This window comes from Pongo abelii, chromosome 3 (genome assembly GCF_028885655.2).
Source record: "Pongo abelii isolate AG06213 chromosome 3, NHGRI_mPonAbe1-v2.0_pri, whole genome shotgun sequence".
NCBI classification, from domain to species: Eukaryota; Metazoa; Chordata; class Mammalia; order Primates; family Hominidae; genus Pongo; species Pongo abelii.
This window is the reverse complement of record NC_071988.2, coordinates 104,067,906-104,088,854: the sequence shown is the minus strand read 5'-3', so window position 1 is coordinate 104,088,854 and position 20,949 is coordinate 104,067,906. Positions and strand designations below refer to the sequence as shown.

Sequence of the window (20,949 nt, the reverse complement as noted above, 5' to 3'; positions counted from 1 at the left end):
CCTGTTTCCCACATCAAGCATAGGCTACATTTGAGTGATGGCTTAGGATACTCAAAATGAACCAGTTTTTCTTCTGGTGCTGCAAATCTGGGTCACCCTTTTGACATTCCTGAACTCTATTTACAAATTCCCCCTCCCTGCTAGAGAACAACAGGGGCCTTTGCCTTTTTAGAGCAGGCTGTGGTAATTGACACAGCAGGAAGAAAAAGAGGTCATTGAAATGGAAACAATAACAGCAGCTAATGCTGAGAAATAAAGAAGAACTTCTCTGCATTTATCTGCCCTTGGAAACCAAAATAACTATCCTAAAAGAAAATGGGGTGGGTGTTGTGGAGGGAGGGGAACCGGAGAGCTGGAAGAGTTTGTGGGTGAAAACTTAATTAATGCTGTCTTCTGTCATAATAATAGGAAATGTTTATTTCAGAGAGCTGAGATTTGGGAGCAGGGAGAGTGGAGAGGAGTTTGGTTAGAGTGAAGAGGAGTTTGGTTAGGTTTATAGACCTCATTTCTCGACAGTTGCAGTGACTCATGCCTGTAATCCCAACACTTTGGGAGGCCTAGGCAGAAGGATCACTTGAGCCCAGGAGTTCAAGACCTGCTTGTACAACATAGTGAGACCCCCGTCTCTACAAAAAAATATATATATTTTTTAATTAGCCAGGTGTGGTAACACATGCCTATAATCCCAGCTACTTAGGAGGCTGAGGTGGGAGTATCGCTTGAGCTCAGGAGGTTGAGGCTACAGTGAGCTGTGATTGCACCACAGCACTTCAGCCTGGTCAAAGGTGGATGTGGTGTGGGTATTAACAAATGTTGACATGTCATGGCTGGGTCTTAAAAAAGGATGATTAGTGACTTCCAGAGCATTTATTAGAGTTTGTGGTATATACTTCTTTTAGTGATTATTTGATTAATGTCTGCCTCCCCTACTGAACTGTGAATTCCCTGAGCATAAAGCCATAAACTCCTCTGTCTATGGAGCTGGGCTCAGTACTTAACTTCTAGAAGAGGCTCAATAAATACATATTGAATGAAAGAATGTTAATAGATTGAACCTCAAGATTGTTTGGAAAGATGCAAGGGGCAGCATATTGTTGACCAAAGAGACAGGTTTGGGTAGGTTTCAGTATGTCAGTGGGTTTTTCATAAAGTAGACCTTCTTAACTATTCTTATGAATCAGGAACGAACAGCTTTCAAATCTGGCCATCTCCAGAGCCCAGTTCCCTGCTGCCAAATTGCAGCAGGCATGGTGGCTCACACCTGTAATCCCAACACTTTGGGAGGCTGAGGCCAGCAGATCACCTGAGGTCATGAGTTCGAGACCAGCCTAACCAACATGGAGAAACCCCGACTCTACTAAAAATACAAAATTAGCCGGGTGTGGTGGCACATGCCTGTAATCCCAGCTACTCAGGAAGCTGAGGCAGAAGAATCGCTTGAAACTGGGAGGCAGAGGTTGCGGTGAGCTGAGATCACGCCATTGCACTCCAGCCTGGGCAACAAGAGTGAAACTGTCTCCAAAAAAAAAAAAAAAAAAAAAAATTAGCTGGGCGTAGTGGCGCATGCCTGCAGTCCCAGCTACTGGGGAGGCTGAGGCAGGAGAATCGCTTGAACCCAGGAGGCAGAGGTTGCAGTGAGCCGAGATCACGCCACTGCACTCCAGCCTGGCGACAGAGCAAGACTCTGTCTCAAAAAAAAAAAGAAGTCATCAGGAAATGTCGGAAGGGTCTTAAGCAATAAGGCTGGTGTCTTTGTTAAAGGAAAACACTTCATTCTTTTTCTCATCTAAAGCAATAGAAGCATTCATTTTAGAGGACCAGGTCTTCCATCATCCACTGCTATATAAATTCTCAATGCAGAATTTTTCCAATCTATTTAGTACAGAAAGAGAGACACCAACCCTCCTGGGACTGGAGGAAGCAGAAAGGACTGATTTTCTTCTAAGCCATAGTGTTGCTGTATCTCAAAACCAATCTTCCTGTAATCTTGAAGGCTAACTTTCCAACCTTATGCTTCACCGGAATCATTCTAATGTAAAGCCTGTGAGTGATTATCTCACACTGTGAGCACAAAGATTGTTTAAACTTGAAGCTGTTCTTCATGTCCCTTAGCCAATAGGCAACCTCCTTTGCCTTTAAATTCATAAGAGCCGCAGAGCTGATTCCTTTTTTGTGCCAAAGGAGTTGCCTTTAATGATTACCTCTCAAAAACCAAAGCAGATGATTTTTTTTCACAGTTCCCTTCAAAGCACGCCAGTCCTGGCCCTGCTAGAATTCATTCCTTCAAGGTGTGAGTCCCTGTAGCCTACCCAGTTATGCCTCTCTTCACAGTCTGGGACCCCCCAGGAGCATCCTGGCTTTCTGGCCAGGCAGGTTTTTACAACTGCATTCAGTCCATCTCTCTAGAATGATTAAAAAAATAATAATAAAATAAGTGGTTCACACTAATTTAGGTACCAAACTCTACAAAGTTCTATTCCTGTGAAATGTGTGGTATTATCTCCATTTTGCACATAAAATACTGATGTTGAGATTATTTGGTACTTTGCATGGAGAGGATTACCAGCATAGATCTGTCTTAATTCCCATAATATACAGGATGAAATTGAAGATCTGAAAGAGACTCATTGTCCCCAAATCACACAGTACTAGGATGTGCCGATTCAGAGTGGGAGGGCCAGACTTCAACCCAGGTCTTTTTTTTATTGTTAATTTTTAATTTTTGTGGGTACATAGTGGGTATACATGTTTATGGGGTACATGAGATATTCCGATACACGCATGCAATGCATAATAATCACATCGGGGTAAATGGGGTATCCATTACCTCAAGCATTTATCATTCTTTGTGTTACAAACAATCCAGTTATACTCCTTTAGTTATTTTTAAATGTACAATAAATTATTGTTGACTGTAGTCACCCTGCTGTGCAATCAAATACTATACATATATATATATATATATTTTTTTTTTTTTGAGATGGAGTTTCGCTCTGTGGGCCAGGCTGGAGTGTAGTGGTGTGATCTCGGCTCACTGCAACCTCCGCCTCCTGGGTTCAAGCAATTCTCTGCCTCAGCCTCCCGAGTAGCTCGCCTCCATACCTGGCTAATTTTTTTGTATTTTTAGTAGAGATGGGGTTTCACCATCTTGGCCAGGCTGGTCTTGAACTCCTGACCTTGTGATCCACCCGCCTTGGCTTCCCAAAGTGCTGGGATTACAGATGTGAGCCACTGCGCCCAGTCAAATACTATATTTTATTCATTCTATCTAACTATATTTTTGTACCCATTAACCATCCCCCTTTCTCCCCTGCCACACTATCTTTCCCAACTATGCTTCCCTTCCCTGGTAGCCATTGTCCTACTCTCTATCTCCATGAGTTCAGTTGTTTTAATTTTTAGCTCCCACAAATACATGACAACATGTAAAGTTTGCCTTTCTGTGCCTGGCTTATTTCATTTAACATAATGACCTCAAGTTCCATTCATGTTGTTGCAAAGGACAGGATCCCATTCTTTTTTATGGCTGAATAGTACTCCATTGAGTGTATGTACCACATTTTACTTATTCATTCATCTGTTGATGGACACTTAGGTTGCTTCTAAATCTTGGCTATTGTGACTAGTGCTGCTTTAAACACGGGAGTACAGATACCTCTTCCATGTGCTGATTTCCTTTCCTCTGGGTATGTACCTAGCAGTGAGATTGCTGGGTCATATAAATATATTTATATTTTATATTTTATATATTTATATTATATAAACATACTTATAAACATATATACAATAAATATTTCTGGAATATTCTATGAATGAATGGGTGAATAAACCTTCAATGCAATGCTTCAACCACTTCACATTTTTAATTAAACTATTAATTTTGAAGTAATTATTTATTCATATACAGTTATAAGAAATCATAGAGAAATTATACCTTTTATGCAGAGTCCTCAATGATATTATTAATAATTTCCATTTCCACCAACAGTGTATGAGGGTTCTCTTTTCTCCATATCCTTACCAGTATTTGTTATTGTCTGTCTTTTGGATAAAAGCCATTTTAACCAAGGTGAAATAATATGTCATTGTAGTTTTGATTTGCATTTCTCTGATGATAATGATGTTCAGCATTGTATCATATACCTGTTGGTCATTTGTTTATCTTTTTTTGAGAAATGTCTGTTCAGATCTTTTGCCCATTTTAAAATCAGATATTATATTTTTTCTCCTGTAGAGTTTGAGCTTCTTATATATTTTGGTTATTAATCACTTGCCAGATGGGTAGTTTGCAAATATTTTCTCCCATTCTGTGGGTTGCATATTCACTTTATTGGCTGTTTCCTATGCTGTGCAGAAGCTTTTTAACTTGATGTGATCCCATTTGTCCACTTTTGCTTTGGTTGCCTGTGCTTGTGGGGTATTACTCAAGAAATCTGGCTGGGTACAGTGGCTCACGCCTGTAATCCCAGCACTTTGGGAGGCCAAGGTGGGCAGATCACCTGAGGTCAGGAGTTTGAGACCAGCCTGGCCAACATGGTGAAACCCTGGAACCTACTAAAAATACAAAATTAGCCAGGTGTGGTGGAGCACACCTGTAATCCCAGCTACTCAGGAGGCTGAGGCAGGAGAATCGCTTGAACCCAGGATGCAGAGGTTACAGTAAGCCAAGATTGTGCGATTGCACTCCAGCCTGGGTGACAAGAGTGAAACTCCATCTCAAAAAAAAAAAAAAAAAAAAAAAGAAGTCTTTGCCCAGTCGAATGTCCTGCAGAGTTTCTCCCAATGTTTTCTTACAGTACTTTGATAGTCTGAGGTCTTAGATTTAAGTCTGTAATCCATTTTGATTTTTTATATAGTGAGAGACAGGGGTCTAGTTTTATTCTTCTGCATATGGATATCCAGTTTTCCCAGCACCGTTTACTGAAGAGACTGTCGTTTATCTAATGTATGCCTTTGGCACCTTTGTCGAAAATGAGTTCACTGTAGATATATAGATTTGTTTCTGGGTTCTCTATTCTGTTCCATTGGACTGTGTCTGTTTTTATGCCAGTGTCATGCTGTGTTGGTTACTATGGCTCTGTAAATCAAGTAATGTGATTCCTCCAGTTTTATTCTTTTTGCTCAGGATAGTTTTGGCTATTCTGTGCCTTTTGTGGTTTCATATACATTTTAGGACTGTCTTTTCTATTTCTGTGAAGAATGTCATTGGTATTTTGATGAGGATTGCATTGAACCTGTAGATTGCTTTGGGCAGTATGGACTTTTTTTTTTTTTTTTTTTTTTTGAGACGGAGTCTCCCTCTGTCTCCCAGGCTGGAGTGTAGTGGCGCGATCTCGGCTCACTGCAAGCTGCGCCTCCTGGGTTCACGCCATTCTCCTGCCTCAGCCTCCCGAGTAGCTGGAACTACCGGCACCCGCCACCACGCCCGGCTAATTTTTTGTATTTTCAGTAGAGACGGGGTTTCACCGTGTTAGCCAGGATGGTCTCGATGTCCTGACTTCGTGATCCACCCGCCTCAGCCTCCCAAAGTGTTGGGATTACAGGCATGAGCCACTGCGCCTGGCCAGTATGGACATTTTAACAGTATTGATACTTCCAATCCGTGTACATGCAAACCCAGGTTTTAGACTGCCAAACTTAGGTCATTTTCACAAGATTGTGATTTTGTCCTGTAGACAAAATCTGCATTTTTTTGAGAAATGCATAGATCTGAGAATCATTGTAAATTTTTAACTTCAAGAATGGATCTTTTCTTGCTCTTCCCTCCCTCCCTAAAGCCTGCATTTTCTCCACAGGTTCTTGCTCTGTCACCCAGGCTGGAGTGCAGTGGCACAATCATGACTCACTGCAGCCTTGACCTCCCAGGCTCAGGTGCTCCTCCCACCTCAGCCTCCCAAGTAGCTGGGATTACAGGTGCATGGCACCACACCCAGCTAATTTTTTGTATTTCTTGTAGAGACAGGATTTTGCCACATTGCCCGGGCTAATCTGAAAGTCTTGGGCTCAAGTGATCCACCCATCTCAGCCTTCCAAAGTGCTGGGATTACAGGTGTGAGCCACTGTGCCTGGCCAAAATACAACCTTATCTAATCTAAGTGCTAGGTGTTTTGCTAGGCTCACCCCCATATCTAAGCCTTTTCTTAGGCTATTATCCGAATGGGAGTCTCTGCAAAATCACCTATCTTCCAGGGCCTTGTTTGCTGCCACCTCCTCCATGAAGTCCTCCTGATCATACCAGACCACATGCCTCATCATGTTTCTCTCTCACACACAGTTTTTGTAGGTAGCATTAACATATAATACTTTCTGTCTTCTTTCTATCGTCTCTACCAGAAGCAACTTCTACTCCAAGGTATGCACTGCTGGCCAGAATCCAGGAATTCTGGCTGTGATGGTCTTGTCCTCATACATCTCAGAGCTGCTAGTTTGTATTTAGAATCTTCTAACTGTTCATTGACATTTGAAAGTTGTTACTTGTCTTTCTTTAGGAAGTCCCCTTGGGCACCCAGCTCACAATCTTCTCCAGCTAAATCTGGATGCAGCCCTGTGATTTCAACCCCCTTTGGAGGTCCTGTCCATAATACTTCATCTTCCTCATTTCCAGGAACTTCCAACCCTCCACTATAATCCTGTGGCCTCACCTTGGAGCTTATCATTGGAAACTCTTTCACAACCATAGGTCTCAAGTCCCGGATCCCACTCTTGGGGCACAATGGCCATTACTTCGTTTATTTTCATTCCCTAATAAACAGATTTTCTCTTCAATTTCTTCAAAACCTTGGTTCCCTTGATTCCTCCACTGTCTATAACATCTTAGCTTCCTTCTAGTCATATTTCCTCAAGTACCTGGATCCTTTGTCCTCCCATCAAACCCACCCTACAACTTCAATATGGATATTCCATCAGACTGCTGAGGGACGCTGTGTAACCACAACTGTGCAGACTAAGCCAGTTTAAGCTTTTGGCAACCATTCTTAGTTGGGTCCTTAATTTGGCCAGGCAACCTTTTAAATGTTCTTGATCAGCTTCCTCTCTCATTTTTCTCAACAGCTTTTGGAGGCCTTCATCACTTTTTCCCAACTCTTTACCAAATTCCCACTCTGCTTGCCCAGCAGATACTTGATCTTCCCTTCAGAGCAAACAGGCCATCATGGCACCCTCCCTCACTTTATTGGCCCACTCTGTAAGCTCCTTTCATCCTCATTTCCTTCCAGTCTCCAATGAAAAGCTGTTCCTCTGCTCTAAGTTAGCCCAACCATCTGCTCACCTGATCCCATCCAGCCCTAGAGAGCACACACTCAACTTTGCTTCTCTATCCCTCTCCTCTTTACTGCCAAGCATCTAGAAAAATTAACTTACATATGCATTCCATGCTTGTCTCCTCCCTCTTGTTCTTAAAGTCACCTCTGTGCAAGGTCTGTTCCCATCCCTCGTTGAAAAGGCCTCAGCAAATGTCAGCCATGGCCTTTCTATACAGTGAGCTCTTCATTCCCCTCTTTTCCTGGCCTTTCCATAACATTTTCGACATTGCGAATCCTGCCCTCCCGCACTCTGCTGATTCTTCCACTTCTCTCATTTTCCCTTCTCAGTTCACACCACTGGCTTCTTTTTCTTTGCTGTGTTCATAAATAGTGGTTCACTAGGATTCTATCCTGAGCCCTTTTCTCTTCTTACCTTTCCTGGCCAACTGTTTCTACTGACATGGATTTTACTATATTGAACCATGACTAAATTGTTATTTTCAGCCTAGACTTTTTGCCAAGCTCCAGGCACCTCTATATTCAAAAATCCACCCAGAGTTTCACTCGAGTGTCTAAAACAGGAATTCCTTTTCTTCTTTAATTTATTTCTTCAGTTCCTATCTCAAAAATGCTTATGATTATAGTGATAATATTTACTCATTCCTTACTAGGTGCCAGGCACTGTTCTAATCACTTTATGGATATTGACTTTAGTTGTCACAGGAATACTATAAGGTAGGTATTATTCTCACTTTACAAGAGAGGAAATAAACACAAACTTAGTTTGTCAGTGAGTGACATTGTCCTTCACCTGAATACCCAGTTCAGAGACCCAAAAAGAATCTAGATTTTTCTTCCTCCTTCTTTATGTTTAATCCAGCATCAAATCTCTTTGACTCTTCCATTTGAGTTTCTCTGGCTTGATTCCATCCTCTCTATTTATTGTTCTCCAGAATCTGTGCCCTTGCCTTAATTCAGGCCCTCATCATTGCTCAACAGATTCTTAAAATAGTGTCCTAACTGATCTTCACACCTTCAATTTAGCTCTCTGCACTCCCAATGCAATCATTCCGCACTCTCTTCTAGAGTGGTCTTTTTGCAGTGCAAACTTGATCCCAGTACTGTGCTACATAAAGCCTTTCTGTGGCTCCCCTCACCTGCCTCATAGCTCTGTCTGCACAGCACTCAAGACACCCACCTACCCTCATCTGCTGCCCACTGCATGGCACTTCAGCTTCATCTCCTACGCTTCCCTACTTTCACTTCAGATATTCCATATACCTCCCTGAATGCCAAGTGCAAAACCTTTACTCACGCTCTTTTCTCTGCCTGGAGTATCCCCTACCATTTCTTTGAACTATTCATACTTCAACAGTGCTGTCTTATATGACAGCCATTAGCCATATGTGGCTACAAGTACTTGTCGTTAATCTGAATTAAGGTGTGTTGTGTTGTTAAGTGGAAACATGGAATTTTGAGACATAGTATGAAAAAAGCATAAAATGTATCAATAATTTTATACTGATTTTACATTGAAAAGATAATATTTTGGATATATTGAGTTAAATAAAATATATTATTAAAGTTTTTTTCTGTTTCTTTCTACCTTTTTAATGTGGCTACATTAAAATTACACATGTGGCTTGAATTTGAGGCTCATGATATATTTTTATTAAACAACAATCTTTCAAAATCCTTACCCAGTAAATTTAACCAATGAGGCAAAATACTTGTACACTGAAAACTACAAAATGCTGCTGAGAAATTAAGGAAGACATAAATAAGTGAAAAGACATGCTATGTTCATGGATTGGAAGACAATATCATTAACATGAAAATACTAATTAAAGTTATATACAGGTTTACTGCAATCCCTATCAAAATCTCAATATCATTTTTGGCAGAATTAAAAAGATCCTAAAACTGGTATGGAATCTCAGTAAGCCCTGAATAGCCAAAACAATCTTGGAAAAAAAAAAGAGAACAAAGTTGGAGGTCTCAAACTTCCCGATTTCAAAAGTTTTTACAAAGCTACAAGAATTCAAACAATGTGGTACTGGCATAAAGACAGACATATAGACCAATGGAGTGAAATAGCCAAAAAAAAAAAAAAAAAAAAACTCTCATATATACAGTCAACTAATCTTCAACAGGGGAGCCAAGACCATTCAATGGGGAAAGGATAGTTTCTTCAACAAATGGTGCTAGGAAGACTGGATATCTACATGTAAAAGAATGAAGCTGGGCATTTACCTTATACAATACACAAAAATTAACTCAAAGTATATCAAAGACCTAAATGTAAGTTTTATAGCTAAAACTATAAAACTCTTAAAAGAAAATATAGAGCAAAAGCTTCATGACATTGGATTTGGCAATGATTTCTTGGATATGACACCAAAAGCACAAGCACAGACAATAAAAGTAAAAATAGATAAACTGGACTACATCAAAATTTAAAATGTCAGTGCATCAAAGAACACAATCAACAGAGTGAAAAAGGAAACCTACAGAATGGAAGAAAATATTTGCAAGTCATATATCTGATAGGTTAATATTCAGAATATGTAAAGAACTCCTACAACTCGACAACCACCACAACAAAAACCTTATTTAAAAATAGAGGACTTTAATAGATCTTTCTCCAAAGAGGGTATACAAATGACCAACAAGCACATGAAAAGATGCTCAATATCACTAATTATTAAGGAAAGGCAATCAAAACTACAGTGAGATATCACTCCTTACCCACTAGGATGGCTATTACCTGAAAAACACAAAAAGTATCAGTGGGAATTTGGAGAAACTGGAACCCTTGGGCACTGTTTTTGGAAATATGGAATGGTGCAGCCACTGTGGAAAACAGTATGACAGTTCCTCAAAAAATTAAACCTAGAATTACCATAAGATCCAGCAATACCACTTCTGGATATACATATATATATCCAAAAGAATTGAAAGCACAGTCCTGAAGCGATCTTTGTACACCCATGTTCATAGCAACATTATTTCCAGTAGCCAAAAGGTGGCGCAACCCGATGAGTGGATAAATAAACAAAATTCATATCCATACAATAGAATATTATTCAGTCTTGAAGGGAATTCTAACACATACAACCTGGATGAGCTTTGAAAACATTCTGCTAAGTGAAATAAGCCAGTCACAGAAAGACAAATCCTGTTATTTCACTTATATGATGTATCTAGAGTAGTCAAACTAATTGAAACAAAGTAGCAGTGGTTGCGAGCGTCTGGATGGAGATTAAAAGGGGAGTTCAATGAGCCTAAAGTTTCAGTTTTGCAAGATGATAAAGTTCTGCAGATCGGTTGCACAATAATGTGCATATATAGTTAACACTACTGAACTGTACATTTAAAAATGGTTACAATGGTAAATTTTGTTACATACATTTTATGTTACATGTATTTTACCACAATTAAATATTTTTTAAAAATCCTTCCCCAGGTATCACTCCCCCTCCTCCCTGAGCCTGTGTGAATTAACAACTCCCTCCTTTGCACCCCTACATTATCTCGCGTATACCACCATTATGGCTCTTATCACATTTTTGGTAATTATGTGTTTGACAGGATAAGGGTTACTGTCCCATTTGCCCCATCCTGGGACAGGTGAATACTTATCCACTCCTGGGATCCTGACTAGAAGCTAAGAAAATATACTAGGGTCTTTGGCAAGACAGAAAAGAGGCAGTGACCCCTATGACATAATAGGCTAAAGGGGACCGTCATTATCAGCAAGAGTATATCTTGGATCTTGTAGATGTTTCACTCTGAGGCTGGACCTGGAGGGACCATTTTTCTTCAACAATCCTTTTATAGGCAGGCTCTGACAAACCTAAGTAACACTTCTTTCCTCCCTCAACACACAAAAAATCTTCTCCATTATGAGGACAGCCAGCTGAAATGATTGGTCATACCTGGTCTGACCCACCGGAGGGAAAAGAGGAAGATGTTCATTCAAGATGGATTCAAGGGCCGGGCGCAGTGGCTCACGCCTGCAATCCCAGCACTTTGGGAGGCCGAGGCTGGCGGATCACAAGGTAAGGAGATCGAGACCATCCTGGCTAACACAGTGAAACCCTGTCTCTACTAAAAATAAAAAAAAAAAATAAATAAATAAAAAAAAATAGCTGGGCGTGGTGGCGGGGCGCCTGTAGTCCCAGCTACTCGGGAGGCTGAGGCAGGAGAATGGCATGAACCCGGGAGGCGGAGCTTGCAGTGAGCCGAGATCAGGCCTCTGCACACCAGCCTGGGCAACAGAGCAATACTCCGTCTCAAAAACAAAAACAAACAAACAAACAAAAGATGGATTCAAGATAGAACAGCTGACCTAATAAACAAGGTTCTCGGGGGACAATAAGGAACTATTTTTGCTTCCCCTGGACTCCTTGTATGTAAGTTTGATACCTAATTAAATTTCTTTTTTCCGATAATGGACTGTAACTTTCTGCCCTTCCAAGGTCATAGTCAAGAGGTTACATTTGTTTGCTCCATCTTTGCTTCTAGATGGGAGCTCCTTTAGGGGCGGGACCATACTTTATTCATCCTTGGATCCCCTGTGCTCACTGGTCCTGGCACATAGCAGGTGCCCAATAAATGCCAAATAAATGACTGAATGGTTAGAATGAGGGTCTTTACAGCATTGAGCCTTTCCAATAACCCGGAGAGAGGCTTTTGGCCGAGGAACTAGTCTACCCTAGAGAGAAAGGGCAGTCTGAACTAGAGAGCCACAGGGAGTACGAAGGTCTGCTGGGTATGAGGAGCAGAGGGAGCATGAGAAGAAAACGTGGTTCATTACATAGCCCAGGTTGAACAGGCTGATGAAATTCGCACCCTCCAGCTTCATGTTCCATTGTCTGACTGGTCATTACATAGTGCCAACATTTATCTGGTCTCCAGGCAAATTCTATAATTTCAGCTCCGTCTGAAGCAACACAGTAACACTGACTCAGTGGCCTAGATTCCACAAGTGCCACATACCTTGCTTTAGCTTAAATCAGGCATTGTTTTGTCTGGCTGCTGGGAATGGTTCAGGTCTGCTAACAATAAGTTGCTTATGCATGGCCCTTTCATGCAGTCAGTCTTTGAAATTTTTTTCCCTCTCTTGAAATCCTGGAAATGATTCCTAACAACGGTTAATCTAAAAATCAGCTGGTTTTGGTCAACATAATGGCGCCCCTTCGAACTCACATTCATGGAATATGCAAGCTGGAAGGAAGAGTAGAAACTAGTTCTGCTTCTCAGGTAAGGAAATCTATGCCCAGGGAGTTGGGCTGGGTTCCAGCCACTAGAACTCAGAGATGCCGTCCCGAGCCCTTTTACTTCTGCTGCCTGCCCGCAAGTGCGGTCACACCTGCTTCAGACACTTCCAGCTGAATCCTCCCTCCATTTTCTGTGCAAATAGGGTCCTCTCTGGAGAGCTCTTAAACCATCAGCTTTAGGAGAGAAGTGGGCAGACACAAATCTTTCACAGGTTAATTTTCCTTGGAACGTTCTGGGTGATTTTTTGTAAAGCCCGATTCTCAATGGTGTTGATTTCAAGGTAGTGTTCCTCACTGAGAGCTAAGGAGACGTTGCGGAAGGGCGCTGATTAGCTAGAATTGACCATAAACAGAGTGGCGCGGCGGATAGGCCGAGGGTGGGCAGGCACGGATGGCAGCGAACTGGCCCAAATCATCTGTGCATCACCTAACAAGCACCAACTGAGCACTTACTGTGTGCCTGGGTCATCCACAGCTGACTAATTAAGAACCAGCAGCTGCCCTCCAACCCTCCCCCGGCCAGAGGAGTCCTACTAACTGGCAGACTCAGGGACTTCTGATTCTCATCGTGGGTCTGGCCTTAACTAGTGTCGCGACTCCAAGCAAGTATTTAAAATTCTCCAATCCAGGTGGCCTGAGGCTTGAGAAGAAATAAAAGGCTTCTCAAAGGGATGATAGTTTCGGCAAGTTTTTTTTGGGGGGGGGGAGGGGACTGGAAAAATATCATAAAAGGCATTTTGGGGGTCACACACACACAAGAGCAGAAACGCTGTGAGCCGCCCTGCAGGCTCCCTGCCCCGGGAGTCACCTTCCACCCGCCCCCGGGCGGAGGCGGCCGACTCCCGCCCAGCGGGCTCCCCAGTTCGGCCCCGAAGAGCCGAAAGGGGGGCGCCTTTGTCTTTAAGCGCCGCACGGGCGCTCCTGATTGGCTGTAGCTAAGCAGGGCTTTCTTCCCAGCTCCTTCGGAGCGCTCCCTCCCGCGTCGCCGGCAGTGTTCCATTTCCACAGCTCCCCCTCCCCGGCCGCGCGCCCCTCCCTCCCCGCGCGCCCCTCCCGCCCCGCGCGCGCCTCCTCTTTCTCGCTGCCGAGTTCAGCCCGGGCAGCCGTATGGGGGATACGCCAGCAACAGATGCCGGCCGCCAAGATCTGCATCCCTAGGCCACGCTAAGACCCTGGGGAAGAGCGCAGGAGCCCGGGAGAAGGGCTGGAAGGAGGGGACAGGACGTGCGGAGAATTCCCCCCTAAAAGGCAGAAGCCCCCGCCCCCACCCTTGAGCTCCGCTCGGGCCGAGCGCCTGCCTGCCTGCTGCTGCTGCGGGCGCCCACCTCGCCCAGCCATGCCAGGCCCGGCCACAGACGCGGGGAAGATCGCCTTCTGCGACGCCAAGGAAGAAATTCGTGCGGGGCTCGAAAGCTCGGAGCGCGGCGGCGGCCCGGAGAGGCCCGGCGCGCGCGGGCAGCGGCAGAACATCGTTTGGAGGAACGTGGTCCTGATGAGCTTGCTCCACTTGGGGGCCGTGTACTCCCTGGTGCTCATCCCCAAAGCCAAGCCACTCACTCTGCTCTGGGGTAAGTCCCGCCGGCGCCCCCTGCGCCCCGACCTCCGTGGCCAGGCCGCGCTGGGGCGAGCGAGGTCACCGCTGGCTCCTCGGCTGCGGGCGGTGCGCAGCGACCCCCGGTCTCCCCTCGCCTCCCGCTGCGCGCCCCGGCCCCCTTGGCATCCAGTTCTCCGTCCCTTGGGACGGGCAGGTGTTTCTGTCCCAGTATTTCAACTTCCGCCCCCCCCCCCCCCCATCCCGCCGCGGTCTGCCTGAGGAAGCGTATTTGCCGGGTTCCCGATGGAGAGCCGGGGGGACTCGGAGTCCTGCGGCGCCACCGCTGTGCGCAGAGGCGCGCGAAGGGAGAGGCTCGGCACAGGCTGAATCGGCTCCCAGCGAGGGAGGACGGGAGGGCGGTTGTGTCACCCGTGCGGTCCCTGGGGCTCTCCTATCCCTCGCATCACCTCCGCGGGCCACGGACCTTGGGGGCAGAGATGAGGACAAGAAAGGGAGTTGGACCGGGGAGGAGAGACCCGGTACAGATAGAGTCTTGGTTTACGCCCACCAGATGGAAGATACCGGTTCCCCTCTTGCCTCTCCAAGGCCCCTGTCCCTGCTCCCTCCGCAATCTTCTATGCCCATTTGCAGTTCTCCGGCCTCGGAAGTTTCTCAGTGAGCAAACCGAGCCCGTGGTGAGAGCGGTCTGACCCTAGCACGAAGCTCCGACTGTGGCTGTGCAGAGCCTTCTCCAAACCCTGTTCCCATCTGGCCAGTGCGGGTCTGTTCCGCACCTGTGGCTCTCCTGGTACCCTCCTTCCGTGCACCCCCACTCCTGCCAGTAGGGAAGGGAGCCCAGGCGACGACCACCATTCCCCTTCCCCTGGGCCCCAGGGACTGCGTGGCCACCCTGCACGACCCCAGTCGTTGATCTTTGAACCACTCTGCAGCCGCCCTGGCCGCAATAACTGGTTTTGGCCTCCTTTACTGAAGCGGCAGTAGCCGGGACAAAAGGCACAGGCATCGAAATGCTGAGTGAGAATTTGACGAGGTAATCCAAGATGCCCTTCCAGCTCCTGTTTCCCTGATCTCTAAGGGCGGGCAGGAGAAACACAACCTACTTTTATTTCCAGAGGGGAAGAGGAAGAAAATAAGACCTGTTTCTACAAGGCTTTTTTGGCATGGTGCCAGCTGCAAATGCCTAGGTAGATAATGGGGCCACTATGGTTCCAAGCCTTCCCTTGAAATCCTGCAGTCCCTGCTCTTGGAAGCAAACCCATCCAGAAGTGGGTACCTCTTAGGGGGTGTGGCTCAGGGAGGGCACAGCAGAGTTGAGGGATGGTGAGAGAGGTAGGATCTTTGGTGATCCCTAAAGCCTTTAAAGTCTCCCCAAAGCTCTGGGAAATCTCCTGCTTCATCTTTCCTTCTCTCAGTGCACCTCCTCATTTCTGTGTCCTTTTCACCATCACCTTTATGTGTTGGTTTAATTCTCCAACTGACTAGACTGTATGATGTTCTGCTGTTGCTTCATGAACACACTCCCACGCTGCCAACCAAAGCCCTTACTGCCCAGAGTTCTCCAACAAGCTCCTCTCTCCCCCCGTTTCCAGAGGCAGGGCTGGGCTTGGTCCTCAGAGCCTGGTGGCCTCTAGGGGATTGAGGCTTATCTTTAATAGCTGTGGTGTTCAGAGAGTGCTCAGGGAAAAGTGAGCACTTAAAATATTATCTTACATGCCTAGGGCTCACAGGCTCCACTTCTTACAGCCTCTGAACCCCAAGACCCTGGCACTGGACCAGGAGCCACAAGGACAAGGCCCTTCTCTCCAAGTTTGCCAGCTCACCTCTGCCCTTTCCGGACCGCTCTCTGTGGTGAAGATAGAACCTTTGTTTTGAAAGATCTTGGCTTAGAGGACACCTCCCAGGCCCCAGTCTCCTCTAGCTTCCTTAGAGAAGTTAACACACTGAAGAAATCTGGTTTCCCCTTTGTGACTCATATCCCAAACCCCATCCCATACTTCCCTGGATAAATTCTAATTCTGCCTTTGCTTCATCTGCTATTTCCTAAGTCTTTTTTTTTTGTTTGTTTGAGACAGAGTCTCACTCTGTCGCCCAGGCTGGAGTGCAGTGGCGCGATCTCCGGTCACTACAAGCTCCGCCTCCTGGGTTCACGCCATTCTCCTGCTTCAGCCTCCCAAGTAGTTGGGATTACAGGTGTCTGCCACCACGCCCAGCTAATTTTTTGTATTTTTAGTAGAGACGGGGTTTCACCGTGTTAGCCAGGATGGTCTCGATCTCCTGACGTCGTGATCCACCCACCTCGGCCTCCCAAACTGCTGGGATTACAGGCGTGAGCCACTGCGCCCAACCCCTAAGTCTTAATTCTCCCCCCACCTTCATTGCCTCTCTAAAAAAAGAAAAATAGCAGACAATGGTAGATATTAGAGTTTTAAGGTCCAAAATCGTGACTTAGAAACATTCCAAACAATGGGTCTTATCTGATGAATAGCTACTGCTTCTTCTGCTTTTTTTTTTTTTTTTTTTTTTTTTCCTTGTGAGACAGGGTATTGCTGGAGTGCGGTGGTACAATCATAGCTCACTGCAATCCGAGTCTTCTGGGCTCAAGCAATGCTCCCACTGCAGCCTCCCAAGTAGCTGGGACTACAGGTGTGCACCACCACACCTGGCTATTTTCTTTTTCATTTTTTTGTAGAAATGGGGGTCTCACCATGTTGCCCAGGCTGGTCTTGAATTCCTGGGCTCAAGCAGTCCTCCCAAAGTACTGGGATTACAGACCTGAGCCACTGTACCCAGTCTCATGAATAGCTTTTGAGGGAAGAAATGAGGGACAATCAGAGACCAGCTAAGATCAGCTGTGCTGATGGCTAGGCTACATAGGATAAGCAGAGGGACTAGGCAGACCACTGACTCAAGGTTATTTTCAGTGAAAGCCCTGGTGCCTTGGCCCACAAATTTCCCCCCACTGAAGGCCCTTTTTCACCACCTCCCTACTGGTTATGTGTAGCATTAGGGCCAAGTTCATGCCCCAGTGGGCTGCTCATGCACTTCAAGGACCTGACTTGTAGAGGAAATAGGCTTAGCCTGTCCATTGCTTGCCACCCTCCACACCAGATGAGGTTGTGCTGGAAATGAGAGGCATCTATGCACTGCACCTAGCAGGGGATGTGTTGGATGTGCAGTGTGCAGAGAGTAATTTGTGTGGTGGTAAAATGTCATCCGTGAAAGAGCCATCAAATTGTTAGTTCAAGTTGTTAGTTCTCCTTGGGGCCAGAGCATGTTGTTTTCCCTTTTTATCCTTTATGAGTGGGCAGGCTGTCAGGACAGAATGCTTTTGGTGCCTCCAGGTCCTCAGCAATGCATTCATGACTTTCAAGGACAGAAAGCGGCCGGGCATGGTGGCTCATGCCTGTAATCCCCGCAGTTTGGGAGGCTGAGGCGGGCTGATCATGAGGTCAGGAGATCAAGACCATCCTGGCTAACACGGTGAAACCCCATCTCTACTAAAAAAATACAAAAATTAGCCGGGCGTGGTGGTGGGTGCCTGTAGTCCCAGCTGCTGGGGAGGCTGAGGCAGGAGAATGGCGTGAACCTGGGAGGCAGAGCGTGCAGTGAGCTGAGATTGCGCCACTGCACTCCAGCCTAGGCAACAGAGTGAGACTCCATCTCAAAAAAAAAAAAAAAAAAAAGGACAGAATGCAAACTCCAACTAGAGGAAAAACCTGCGTCTGAAGGCTTGAGCTCACAAAAATGCCTGCTCGAGAGTTTCTGGCCAAAGGGACAGTTAGTCAATGCCCTGAATCCCAAGATGGGTAGAGCAGGGAGTGAGGCCTTGCAGTTACTGTGTGGAGGTGTGAGTCCTGGGGCTGCTTCCCAGCGGAGCCTCTCCTGATGGCCTCCAGACATCTGGATGTTGGCTCCCAGAAACATCAAGGCCTTTTCTGTTTTTTCCCTAAATGTCATCTGAGTCCCCTAAATGTGTCCCATAGTGACATCATGACTCTTTTCCTCATAACTTCAGTGACAGCACCAGGCATGCAAAGCAGTAATTTTCCCTGTTTCCTTTGATAGATCAGCCATCCTTCTATCCTGTCTTGGGGCAAACGTGACCATCGTTAAGGCAGATATAGGGTTCTCTGGTGCCCTCCTGGGTTCTTGGAGCATCTGCACCATCCTGAGTGGGATTCAGCATATGGCAAGGAAGCTGAGAAGTGGTGGAGATTAACAAGGCAGTGTGGGGTGATGGGGTGCTCAGTAGAAGTTGGGGCTTGGAAGGCACTGGTCCACCAGTCACATTCTGAAATTTGCCCAAAGATGAGCTGTCTTCCGTCGGGCATCAGGTAGCCTGTATCTATCTGGTCCTGATGTCTTCATTGGGTTGTGCTTCTTTTCCATCAAGTCCCTCAGGTTGTTGAGGAGCCCCAAGAATGCATGGTCATGGACTTCTGTCTTGCCCCAAGGTTTTCTAGAGTAAGCAAGGCTCAGTAGACAGGCAGACCTGAATGTGAATCCCTGCTCTTCTACTTACTTACCAGCTGAATGGCCTTAGACAAATTTACATCTCTGAAGCAGTTTTCTCACCTTTAAAATGGATATGTTAATACTGTTTGTTCCTAAAGTTGTGAGAATCAAATTAGATGATATGTGTAAATCACTGAGCACAGTGCCTGGCTCTTGGTTGGTGTTAATTATTCACTGTCATTATTATTGGTCCTAATACTGGCCCTTTTTCTTTAGCAGAAGAAAAAAAACTCTTCCGGCAGCGCAATAAATTCCACAAAGCTGGCACAGAACTTGGCCTCACTGCCTCTCTTGCATAGAAAAGATAGATTTGGCTTTGGAAATAAGGGCTCTTTCTCAAAGTTCCAAAGAGAGATGAACACAAATCCCTTCTGTGCTTCCTCCCTCCTTCATGCCCTTCTCTTTCATTCCATCTTCCTCCTATTTTCCTCCAAAAGATCATTGTTTTGTAGCTGGGATCTTTTTGTTCAGCTGACAACTCAGCTGGTCTTGAGCGTTTTCTTTGGGATTTTTGAGCACAGCCAGTTACAATTGCTACAGAAACAGGGCCACATCATTTCTCTGAATCTCTTAGAGTCTCAGTTTTGACTTTTCTCCCTCCCTCTTCCTTTGACTCATCATTTAAAAAAATCTTTAATGCTCAATTAAACTACTAAAAATCTAAGAAAAGTGAATGACTCTTCCTTTCAAATGTTGTAATTCCAAGCCCATTGTTGTTACAACTCTTGGATTTTTAACAAATGGGCAAGCATTAAGAGCCTTACCCAAGCCTGGATTGCAGCTAGACCGGAAAGAATAGAGTGTGCTTTTGCTGGCTGTAATAGTCCCAACGAGTATGAACATAGATTGAGGTTAACATTATTAACTCAATTTTAAAACAAACAAACTGATCAAGGTCACTGCAGATGGCACTGTGACCATGAAATGAGAAAGAGAGCTGCAGAGTCGAAACCAGTGCGCATCCTGGCATTGCTAATTAGTTCAACTTCAGACTCGTTTCTTTACAGTTTTTGAGCCTCAGTTTCCTCATCTGTAAAGTGGATACAATAATCCTGAGCAGACGGTTATTTGAGAGTTGGGGCATATGTATTTTCTTTGAGACAAGATCTTGCTCTGTCACTTAGGTTGGAGTGCAGTGGTGCCATCATGGCTCACTGCAGCCTCAACCTCCTGGGTTCAAGTAATCCTCCCATCTCAGCCTCCCAAGTAGCCAGGGCTAGAGATGTGTGCCACTGCACCCAGCTGTTTTTTGTTTGTTTGTTTTTTTTTTGTAGAGATGGGGGTCTATGTTGCCAGGGCTGGTCTTGAACTCCTGGGCTCCAGCGATCCTCCTGCCTTGGCCTCCCAAAGTGCTAGGATTACAGGCATGAGCCATGGTGCCTGGATAGGGCATATGCTAAAGGGCTTGCTAAAGAGTAGACACTCAATGCTATCTGCTATTATTACCTCCCAAGGTAGGGGCCTGGTCATGAAACCTGCACTGTCTTACTGGTCTTTCTCCGACTTGGAGTACTTGTGACTCAAATGTAAGGCACAGCTTTTTTTTTCGAGATGGAGTTTTGTTCTTGTTGCCCAGGCTGGAGTGCAAGTGCAGTAGTGCGATCTCAGCTCACTGTAACCCCTGCCTCCCGGGTTCAAGCGATTCTCCTGCCTCAGCCTCCCGAGTAGCTGGGATTACAGGCATGCACCGCCATGCCTGGCCAATTTTGTATTTTTAGTAGAGACAGGGTTTCTTCATGTTGGTTAGGCTGGTCTCAAACTCCCGACCTCAGGTGATCCGCCCGCCACGGCCTACCAAAGTGCTGGGATTACAGGTGTGAGCCACCGTGCCCGGCCAGGCATAGCTTTTAAATCCAAATATTTAGTCATGACCTTGCTATAATATTTTAGTTTTCACCTTACCTAGTTTTGTGTGTGGCATAAAATTATAATAGTTGCCTGGAAAAAGTCAGTGATTTGCAAAAGGGTGACACAGCCATGGTTTTTTTTGTTGTTGTTGTTGTTGTTTTAAGGACCTATAAAAGTGTCTTTGAGTAGCATTTTTTTTCATTGAACATTTATTTTGAAATTCTGTAGTCTCTGGAATGCAGTCTACCCATTCCTCTGTCCCATGTTTCTTTGGAAGTGCCACAACCTTGGGTGTAACAAGAGTACAACCAGCATTAGGCTGTACCTGGAATCGAATGCAGTAAGGAGCTTGCCTGGAAGCCAGCACAGAGTAAATGTTAGCCTTCCTTTTCCATCCACACATTTCCTTAGTGTTTCACTTCGCTCATTCCCTCTGTTCAGCTTTTCTTTTGCAGAGCGAGACAGTCTAGCCAGCCCGCTGGATAAAGAAAGCCCCGTGGTTATCAGG

The 20,949-nt window shown here is 45.4% G+C and overlaps 1 protein-coding gene across 2 annotated transcripts in view; it reads left to right on the top strand.

Annotated features, from left to right (window-relative positions):
- The first annotated feature begins 13,383 nt into the window (after positions 1 to 13,383).
- The window catches only part of SCD5 (stearoyl-CoA desaturase 5), a 169,624-nt gene continuing 162,058 nt past the window's right edge, over positions 13,384 to 20,949 (top strand). The window contains exon 1 of one of the 2 annotated variants that reach the window (XM_024246259.3): positions 13,384 to 14,091. In XM_024246259.3, the coding sequence (XP_024102027.2) occupies positions 13,860 to 14,091 (232 nt within the window). In that variant the 5' untranslated portion in view covers positions 13,384 to 13,859. The remainder of the gene's footprint in view (positions 14,092 to 20,949) is intronic. The other variant, XM_024246260.3, reaches the window with a different exon arrangement.